This window comes from Agelaius phoeniceus, chromosome 3 (genome assembly GCF_051311805.1).
Source record: "Agelaius phoeniceus isolate bAgePho1 chromosome 3, bAgePho1.hap1, whole genome shotgun sequence".
NCBI classification, from domain to species: Eukaryota; Metazoa; Chordata; class Aves; order Passeriformes; family Icteridae; genus Agelaius; species Agelaius phoeniceus.
Genome location: NC_135267.1, coordinates 74,062,349 through 74,073,357, shown reverse-complemented (window position 1 = coordinate 74,073,357; position 11,009 = coordinate 74,062,349). Strand labels below are relative to the sequence as shown.

The following is an 11,009-nucleotide window of genomic DNA, read 5'->3' as shown; positions in this document are numbered from 1 at the left end:
GAGGCTGCCCCTCCCAGGATAGGAAAGTGTTCTGGGATAGGGAGAGCCACACCGTGGACAGGGATGCTTTCTGGCACACGGCTTCCCCCACACCCTCCACCTTACTTTGCTCTCTGCTCTGCCAGCACAGAGAGGACCAAGAGGAGGGAGAGGGCTTGGAGGGATCAAGTGCCAGAGAACAAGCAGAAGGGAGTGTTTCTGGAGCCATGTAAGAACAGAAGGGGTGTGCAGAGTTTGGTTGCTAAATGCTGTTATCACATTTCCTAATTGCATAATTTGATTTCTTACTCAGTATTGGTTGCAGATTCAAACTAGAATTAAGATTCCTGTCTGGTTACAGACTTAATGACTTATTTGACATTAGGGAAATGTCAAATCACGATGGCGTGTGAAGGTGTAATCACTAAGAATTTACTACAGAGCATCAAGACTTGTTGAGGCAACAGCTGTTGCTTTGGATGTTGTAAGATAACCTGTATTTTACAATTCATGGTTAATCCTTGAGCTTAGTTTTTACTGCTCACTTTGTGATAAAGTTTTGTTCATCTCACTTGTGGGACTTCATGTTCTCCATCAATTTTGGTAAGTTAAAATGTTCACTTTCCACCTCCACAGCTCCCAAAAGCTACTTGGGAGTGAAATTTAGTCAGAGTGGAATGTAACTTTTGCAGTCGAGCTTGTAAGATCTCTAACAAGTTGAAAAAAATCAGTTCTTAAAGTAAAAAGTTGAAAACTGAAATGCCAAGTCGACAGTGGAATGTGAAAGTTTTTTGGGGGAAGGAAACAAAAAGTTTATTCAAAGTTTTGATTTTCACACTTAATGTGTGTATGCATTATGAAAGCCTTCTGTTACATGGAGATAGGTTTGCTTTTTCATATCATGTCTCCAAGTTGTTTTGAGGTGTTCTGTAAGCAACATGAGCCAGAGCTAGCAGAGCAGTGCTGACAAAGAGAGGTGTTCCATGCCACTGAATCAGGATATGTCTGAAGCTGAGGCACAGATGGTTGCTCTAAGGAAGGACACTCTTGGCTTTCTCCATTAAGTGGATTATTCTTGACTGTAAGTAACAAAGCAGTATCAACAGTAGGAGATAGGCAGGCAAACTGTATGAATGCCTCATCTACGTAGTCATAATTTGTAAAAATAAATAGGGTACTGATGCTGGATTTGTTGGCAATGTTTTAAGAATTTATTTATAAACTGTAAAACAGCATAAACTTATATGTCAGGTTTTCCAAAAGGGTAATAATATTAATAATACACAAAGTTTTAGTTGGACCAAAAGACAAAAAGCAGTTTGTTTCTAATTCAAAAAATACAAACGTTTGCTACAGGTACAAAATTATAAAAAGTTTGTATTTTCCTCTTGATCTGGTGACAGACACATATAGCAGAGATGTATATTTCACCAGCTCCAAATTCATATAAGCTATGGGAAATGATAGTAAAGAAAAGAAATGTTGTAGTTAAGAAAACTTAGAAACAACTTCTTGTCTTCCATTTAACTGGAATTGAACACCGTTTTCTTTTTCCTTTGCAGTTTTTTAGTTGCCAACATTTAAATTAGTGTTACTCATGCTTCATATAACAATCAGAAATAACAGCAGGTTTACCTCATGCATTTATTTTTAATATTCATCACATAATGTCTTCTCACCATGCTACCTAGGAAGGTTAGTGTTTTTATTGACAACATTTAAGGGAGGTGGAGGATAAAGGAATGCAATCAGGATCCAGGAATATTTCTATCTACTGCTTCACAAGAAAATGTTAGAAATTCTCCAATTAGCATAAAAATAATTTTTTCATTAATTCAGCTTGGAACTGTTTGCAATAACAAATGTAACAAAAAGGTCATTTAACAGAAGGGGAAAATGCTGCTGAGTGCCTCTGTCAGTGAAACACACATCTGTCTCCTGTATTGTGCAATGATGCAGGAGCCCCACACATCTAGTCTCTTGGGTTTGCATATGGGCTTCTTTCTGCACCTGGGAAGACCAAGTGTGTCCTATTAATGATGGATTTGTGCTTCAGGCTGCTGCTCCACCTAGCTGTGTGTGTGCAGCATTCAGTAGAGCTGGGCAGAGGAACCACCAGAAATGTTGTCAGTAAAAACTAGAAGCAGCTCACTTTTTTTCCCTAAAAAAAAAAATAAAAGGTCTCTCCATCTTTGCCTGGTAATTTTCAGTGACAAGTGCCCTTTACATTTGCAATGTGGCTGATCTGTAACTGTAATCTCCCTTCCAAAGTTGATCTGGCCAAGATGCTTGGTGTTTTCATGTTACCTTGCCTGGTTCGAAATTGAATTCTTGGTTTTCCTATTTAAAGCAGAATGCTGCAAAGCTAGTAAAGCCTGAGATAAGGTCTAACAACTCTCCTTCCTCATCTTTCTGTTTGTGACCAAAGGATGTACCAGGTGGCACCAGAAAGCTGCTGTTCCCAGGTTGTGGAATTTTGTGTCCCTTTTCACAGGGACAGATGATCTGAATTGTGGTCCATAAATGCACTACCTCTTTTGGCAGTTGCAAACACAGTGGTTTTCATACAGTGGTGGTGGCAGCTTAGCCTTAATCTCTCTTACTTTAAGAAATATTGTCATGTAAGAAAACAACAACAACAAAACAAGCTGCGTCTCACATTTCTTCTTCCTCTAGAAAAACTGGGAAACCAGAGTGTGGGGTGGTCTCTGTCATCTTTACTAACTGTGCTTTGAGGGAAAAAAAATAAAATAAAAAACAACTTACACAGCACTACCACAGAACTCTATCACCAGCCAAGAACAAACTACAGCAATACACTATCATGGCATTATTTACAACATGATGGAACATTATGCATATAATAAATTACATTTAATACTTTTTCCTCTTAAACTCTGATAAATGTAAGCTCATGCTTATTTTATTTTGTTCAGTCCAATATATTTTCCTCTATGTATCTTAAGTGCATAGGCAAGTATAGGAGGTGACAGTGCTGTTTGCCCATCTTTTCTATGTTTTTAGAAGTCAAATTGCTTTCCAAATTTGTAATACATCACAGTATATTACTGTCCTCACTGAGATTTATTTTACAGCACATACCTTTCCACAGCAGAAGGAGCAAGGGATTGTCAGCTACATGTGTGCTTATATTGACATTAAGTCTTACTAAGAGATCTTGTGAGCTCTTTTCAAGTTGATGAGGGAAAAGGAGGAAGTGGAATTTGTATAGAATTGCATGCCTTCAGAAGTCTGACTGTGCTCCTGAACTTAATAGAAATTGGCAGAGGAAAGAGCCAGGAAGAAGGTTTACAAAAGGCTAAGGTTATGGCCCCCAGGGGTAGGTGAAAACTGAGAGTCCTTTGTTGCTCTGCAGGACAGAAAGTTCAACTGCGGTATTTACTTTGCAGCTGTTCAGAGGTTCCATACTGGTGTGTGCAGAAGTCAAGCTTTGTTTTGTTAATAAGGGGAGGGCCTGTTTGTGCTTTGGTGGGTTTTTTTAAATGTTAAGTCAATTTGCAGCTACCTCGTGTAGCCTCTGTACCATAGTGGATGGGATTTATCCCAGTGCAAGAGGCTTTGCTCTCCTGCTTATAAGAAGCAACCTGGCCTCTAGGAGCTGAAGAGTCCCATGACAGCCAGCTTTGGGTGAGCTTGGAGCCCCAGAGAGCTGCAGAAATACTCTGAGGGAACAAAAGGAAGAAGAGCACACAAAGTGGTCCCCTTGGGTATCTATTCCACTCTTCTGCGCTCTGGGTTCTCCCTGAACAGTCAGCATTGCAGTTTCTACAGGGACTAAATGCTGGCTCCCTCCCAAAGAAAGGATTTGGAGGAAACAAAAACTGGCGTAAGAGATACTATAGATGAAGAATGTGCAAACTGCTGGGTTTGTAATGAGATGGACCTTGGGGAAGTTGCCTGCAGAGAAGGAAACTACCTCCAGCCTGAGCAGAGCAATGGGAGTGCCCCACCTCTCCCTGCTGCTGTTCAGATGGCCCCTGCAAGCTCTGCATAAATATTAATGGGGGGAGTTGTTAGTTTCCTAGAGTAATTTTAACTACTTAGGCATTATTTCTGTTAATCAAACTAGGAAAATGTATCCAGCTGAAGTCACAAGAGTGCACTCTATGAGGATAACAGGTTTATTGCTACAGGCCATGCCAAATTTAAGTCCTTGATTGTGTACACAACCAACACATGCAAACGCTTTGTTTAGTTCTTTACCTAAGGTAAAGTAGTCTTACTAATGCAGGTAGCCTACTTCTAACTGTATTCCTTTTAACTTATTTGCATTTCTGCTAGGTTAAAAGGAGACTATAATGGTAGCTACCCTACTTTTGTGAATGTTGGAATGCATAGAGGGTAAAAACTGAGCTTCTCTACTCACTGTTCCTACCTACTGTCATATATTCACTAGAAATCAACAACATGTCACTCAATGTGTTCTCCCCAAGACATAATACACCAGGAACCAACACCAAAGCAACTATGAAAACAAAAACTGAGTACTGCAAACACTTCTAAAACCCATTCAGAATTCATTTTAAACATCTGGCAATGGTTGAAGATTGGAAAGATGTAAATTCATTTGAGTTTCCTTTACAGAAGTTGGGAGTAAAGACAAAGGTTCTGTCCCAAAAGAAACAATGCCCTGTCTTTTTGAATACAAGTGGAAGTGGAGTGCCTTCCATATTAAAATTATCACAGGATGTTTCCCAATATAAAAACTATGTGCAATTTATGTACAATATTCCCATACACTATTCTGACTGGCAATACTCAAAGCCAATGCTATGATTACAACTGTTAGGTTCATTGAAGAGCACACTCAAGAGGAAATTTGGGGTCTGGTAGCGTTCTAGCTGAGGTAGGTGAAAACAGACCTGCTAATTAGAAAATCTTGCATGAGTTCATATGGTATTGAATGAAACCGAAGATGATAACACAGTTGGTCTCTGTTATTCCTTACAAAACCAAGATAAGCATAGCACAGTTATTCCATTGTCTACAAGTTTACTAATACAATCCATTCCAGACTTTAAAGGAAGTGCTGTTGCTTCCTCACTTAAAAGCATATGTCATTATTTTTCCATTGTTGGTTTTATTTCCTGTTTCATTCTTGACGTTGCTGAAGGTGCGTGGCTGTCCTGCAGGAGAGGTGGGCTACAGGATACTTGGTTGGCTACAGCCAGCAGGATGGCAGACTGCTTTGTGTCTGTGCAATAGCCCAGCTCTATTCTGGGCTGCCTTTCCCTTCCCACAACGGCTGTGAGGTGGGATGATCCATGGGAGATTCTGGCTGTTTGCCACAGGGAAGCCTTGCCATCACTCAGCACTACCTGAGTGATGTGCTCCAGACAGAGAGCAGAAGGGAGCCTGCAGCAGGATATCTGGGGGCTGGCAGGCTGCCTGAAGGCAGGCCTGGGCTGTTTGTCCTATGGCTGTGCCTTAATGCAAGGCAGTAAGCTGGATTTTGGTCAGAATATTTATTTTCAGGTTTAATAATTACATGCCTGATATGTGTGTGCGTATATGTATGCTTAAAGAGGAAAATTTGTATAAGCAGCAGGATTTTAAAAAAGAAAATAGTACATTGATAGGATTTGAAAGTTTATGCTCTTCTTGTTCGATAGCACCACATTTCTGTAGGGTTAGAGTGACAAGAGTCCAAGATGTCATGGGCTCACCAAGCCTGCTGCATCTCGTCCTCACGCATTGCCACTATACACACACACACACATGCACACCTTAACTGGGTTCAGAGGAAACAAAGCACACAGGCAAACCAGTGCTTGGTTTTCTGACAACTGCCTGCAGGTGACAGTGCCATGGCTGTGAGAAAAGATCACTGTCAGTCAGACTCCAGTTGTCACGGGCAGCACCTGAAATGGCGGCTTGTTTTCGTGGGACATGCCAGGCACAGGTCAAGTCTTGCAAAAGATTTATGTCCCAATCCAGAAAAAATCTTAGGGATTGGTTTTGCATTACTGCTATTAATCTCTCTCAAGTGTTTCATTAGGATCAAGACTTTATTTAGCTCACAGTAATCTAATAGAAAATTAAGGCTTCAGATCTCAAAGCTACATTGGAACTACAGCTGCACAGGTTTTATTAGGATCAAGGCTGGAAAGCATCATTTCTCAATGTGGGAGACTTTGCATGTGCCCTATTTAAATAAATCTTATATCATTTCAGTTCAAAGGAATCTCCCATGCACTGTTTTTTAAGAGTTGTGCTGATAACCACAATCAGATCTTCTGGAAGTGTCTCCGTAGTCATGCCTAAATAAAAAACACTAAAATGCATCAAGGATGTTTTTCTTTTGACTTTCTGTACCTGAATTCTGCATGTATCATGGTGTTAGCTAAAATGAACCCAGATATTTCATGGCAGCATTTGGGAACCAATCTTGTTCTCATTGCAGATAAGTTCTGCCACTGAATTCTAAGGGGACATTATCCTATAGCTTACTGCAGTCTAGAGCCAGAAGGAATAATCCATGATCATTTGAGCCCCTGAAAGGAATTGACAACCAGGAATTCTTGAGCATATAACCTCCACTTCAGCTGTCAAAACATATGCTTTCTTCATTTAAGGACTTCAGGTGGCAAGGGAATCCAGTTCATCTACTGCTAAACTGCTCCAACATCCACTGTCCTTCAGGCTCATCCATTTTTTCCAGCATCCCTAATATTTAAGCACAAATCCAGCTATGAGAGAGAAAATACACTCATTTAACCTTTTGCTTTGCAGACGTGTTTGTGTGTGTGTGTGCACATGAGTGTACATATGTATGCAACGCAGAGTAGGTATGTTCAGGTACCCATCTGCAGTTGAGTGCCAGTCCAGTGGATGTGCTTGCTATGGCTGTTAAATTGAAAATGGAGTGGCCTATCTCTAACCAGCCGATTACTCGGTGAGCAGCATGCTGCACAGTGTTTGAAGTCAGGGAAGAGGATGCTTTTTTTACTGACTTTCTGAAAAGTGCCAAAACACACTGAGAAAGCTTACAGAATCCAGCACAGTGTCAGACGGGGCTTCATTAGTTGTTGGGCAGCTTGGGCTGTTTTACAGATTGTGGCACCTCCAGTCCTGTGTGCAGGGTCACCTGCACAAAGAAGAAATAACATTAGATTCAAAACTGAGACATCCTCAGCAAAGAGCATTTGTGAAGGCAAAGTGCAGGCAAATGACATGGAAAGGGCTGCAGGACTGCAGGTCCAAGTTTAAATCAAGACTATCAATAGAGATGATATCTAGCCTTAGAAATGAACAAGTCTCCTTCCCCCTTCCCTCCTGAATACTTTGGGAACAAGAAGCCAGGTGTCTGTACCTTTTCCCAAATCTAGCCACCAGTTGTAGGTATCCAGAAGGTAGGTAGGTAGGTAGGTAGGTAGGTAGGTAGAAGGTTGATGGGATGTCTGCACAAGGGACCCCAATTGCTTCAGGACAGAGGTCACACAGTGGAGCCCATGGACATGATGAGTGCTCCACCTTGGCTGTCCTGGTCCTGCCTGACCTAAGCTGACCTCCCTCAGCCCTCAGGCTCCTGGGTGTTTCCACAGGTTCTCTCTCATACCACACCTGGTTTCTAGCCACAAGCAGTGGTCTTGAAGTAAAAATGCATTATTTTTATAGACAGTTCCTCCAAGAGGAAAACCTCTTGTACACAGAGCACAAGAATGATGTGCTGACTGATATGCTCTGTTGTGCCAATTCTCTGACCTATGTTTCCTTTGCTCTCCTTACCACTGTGCTGTTCATACTTCAGTCATTTGCCAATGTTAATTATCTCCAAACATGAGATCTAGGAGGAATTAAGATGGTTTTTAGTCAAACTGGCAGGGGAGAACTTTAGAGACACTGCTTTCCAAGTGGAGCATCACGGGAAAATCAGAGCAGGAGTTAGTGCATGCAGGTACTTTCACTTGTTTTACAGCAGTACTCTTTACATTGGTCAGGCAAGGCAGAAAGCCAAATGTGGTCCGAAGAGTGTAAGAAGCCTAGATGTAAGCCTGAGAAGGAAAAGAACCCCTGTCTGAACTGACTACCCATAGATGATGCTATCAGCTCCTTTAGCTGGAAAGGGTAGGTGGGGCTGGACTGCAGATTTACCTGGACATTTCGATTGAGGCTCAGTGCAGGCATGAAGACGCCCTCGATGTTCTCAAACGCTGGAGGCCCCTGCTGCTGCCCATTGATGTAAAAGGTCAGGTTGTGCTTGTTCAGATCCAGCAGCACACCAACAGTGGCACCTTTAGAAACTCCTCCTTCAGTCCTAAGGTACAAAGGGCACATTGTTGGTGAAGGCAGAGCACACTGTGCTCTTGTCTCTAAGGACAAGCCAGCCTTTCTAAGCAAAGGGAGCATGGAGCAGCACAGGGAAATGATTATCCCCTGAGGCATTTGGTGATGACTGATCCACACCTTTATCTGAAGCATACATAGCACATCCATGGGAGCTTAAAGAAGGGATCCTAAACAGAAATTAGATCCACTTCTCCTGCAACTGCAATTTAAGAGGTGAAAATGGGGTCCAGAGCTAACAGGTCCCCTCAGCTAATGACAAACTGGGAGGCGAGCCAGGGGAGGCCTGGAGACACATCACCTCTGAGTATCCCTGTTACAGTGAAGTGATGCATGGCAGGAAATGAAAAAGCAGGAAGCTGTTTTGCTAGGTCTTCATTTCTAATCAATATGCCCGCTAACAGCTCCAGAGAGAGATTTTAAGTTCAGTTATTCACCTTGACATGCTCTAAGGGAACCCAGATTCCCAGAGCCCAGGGAGGAGCACAGGTACAACAGACAGTGGTTTTGGGGAGGAAGGGAAGTTGGGACTGGTTAGGCCTAAGTGTAGCTTCTGATTGACAAGGTGCTCAGCTAAAGGACTGGGAGCTGTCTCGAGTGTGCAGGCCCAGTTATTAATACCAGTGATAATTGGTTGTGTCAGGAGCAGCTGCTGAGAGCTCCTGCAGTGTCAGAGCCTGCCAGGACACACTCAGCCAGCCATTACACGCCTGAGTGATTTGACATTAATGCACTTTGACTTGGGGGTTAGTCAAACTCAGTATTACTTTAAAGGACACTGAGAAAAAATACCCACTAGATATGCAGATTGGCCACAGGCACTGCCATTCTGCTGATATCATGGGGCTCTGCAATGGATTTACAGCCTATTTGTCCAGGGTAAATCAGATTTCAAATAATTTGCAGTAGGAAAGGAAGCAGCTGTCTTTTGTCCCATGCACTCGCCTCAGGCACACAACATTCACAAGATTAATGGTATTTTATCGTAAAATTTATCACAATAGGTAGGCAAAACATAAAAAAAATTAAAAAGGAGGGGGGGACTGGAATATGATTAGGAAGAATGTAGCACAGGGTAAGAAATTTTCCTCTTGTCCACTAGGTGTCACAAACTGTTTTCCTTTAGACAAAATGTGGCACGTGGCACTTCATCTGAAGGTAGATTATAGAAAACTGTTCTGACTTCTCCATTTAAAGCTCTTCAAACAATAATAGTATAGCTAAGAATCATGGATTGAATCTGAGAGGCTTTAGATAGGGAGATTCACTGTTCTCAGATGCCTTTGATTTGATTTCTGGTCCTATAAGCATTAATAGGTTTTTTACTGAGCTCTTCTCCAAAACCACAAAATAAATTATTTTCCATCAAAACTTAAGATGCTTACCTACCATGAGTATCTCAATATATAGACTGTTTTTATTAAAAGCCCTCAATCATAAAACTCAGTATGTGGGAAGCAACAGTACAATGATTTGGAGCTATTTACAAGTAGATTACATTTTTTTCTCTGTTTAGGAACAGCTTTGCACATAGGACACCATAATTTAGATCCTGCTTAAAATGGATTTTATTGCATCCTTTTAAATGACATAGATTCTCTTAGGGAAACAGAAACAGCAACTTCATTTTTTTGAGATTATGATGTTCTTTCCTATGTGACAAGCTAATTTGTTTCTTGTGGGCTAATTAGTCGTGTGCTGCACAGTGACATTGAGTGACCCCTCTGCAGCCCCTGGGGACAGCCCCACTGAGGAGGAGATAGATTCTGCCTGCAGATTCCAGCCAGGCGAGGGCAGGACCCAGCTGAGGCCCCTACATGAGCCACAGGGGCGTGGGGGCAGAGCAGAAGGATGGGGACCTTCTCCCTTTATTCCTGCCCCAAGTTCTGCCGGAATTCAGCAGGTAGATGGTCCCATTCCTACTCCATCATCTCCCCACAGTGAGAAACTGGCTCTGGCAGGATTTAGGGAGGACAGAAGCAGGCAGCAGCTCCTCACCACACTGCTAAAAGGGAAGCTGGACTTCTGCTGGGGCTGAACAGCTGCTCTTACTCAGCATCCCATGCTTCCTTGGGAACAGTACTTTGAGGAATCCAGCTTTTTTTGGACTATTTTCCTGGTTCTGGCTCCTTCCTCTAGAAGGAGAGCTGGGGGAGTCTGTTTTATGAGAATACTTATGCAATACATTTCCTCACTCTTATGTACACCATTTAGACGGCATTACAGGATAATTTTTCTAATAAATGCTTTTGTTGTGGTAAAAAAAGCCAAATAGCTCAAGAGACTCAAAGTGATGTTGCTCCCTCCTGGTACACTTCTGTGGCACCACGTAAAAAACCTGCTCCTTTACTGTAATGCATTTTTAAACTACTTTATGACACTTATACCACACAACCCCAATAACCTTCCATGGAAAGGGAAAATACAACTTTTTTGTTGCAATGCTCCCTTAATAAATACTTTGTATTTATTGAAGAACAATCCAGTTCTGGAGATAGGTAACACTGTTTCATTTTTTCGAGTAAATCACTTGAACATTTTGATTTCTGTGTGCAACACTAAGTCCTGAGTGCAGAAGTGCTGTGCAGAAGCCTGGAAGGTCAGAGTACAGCAAGGGGAATTTGGCTACCATGAAAAATGCAGTTGCCTGTGTCAGTAGAGGCTGTTATTCCAAGATGCTTTCAGTAACAGCTTGGACAATGTGCAGAATATGATTGCATGAA

The 11,009-nt window shown here is 42.0% G+C and overlaps 1 protein-coding gene across 4 annotated transcripts in view; it reads right to left on the bottom strand.

The window, feature by feature from the left end:
• Nucleotides 1-1,167: 1,167 nt before the first annotated feature.
• Nucleotides 1,168-11,009, bottom strand: part of TRIM67 (tripartite motif containing 67) — a 40,964-nt gene continuing 31,122 nt past the window's right edge. For all 4 annotated transcript variants that reach the window (XM_077175611.1, XM_077175612.1, XM_054629806.2 and 1 more), the window contains exons 9-10: nt 8,095-8,257; nt 1,168-7,087 (exon numbers count right to left, since the gene is read on the bottom strand). In XM_077175611.1, coding sequence (XP_077031726.1) covers nt 7,022-7,087; nt 8,095-8,257 — 229 coding nt within the window. In that variant the 3' untranslated portion in view covers nt 1,168-7,021. The remainder of the gene's footprint in view (nt 7,088-8,094; nt 8,258-11,009) is intronic.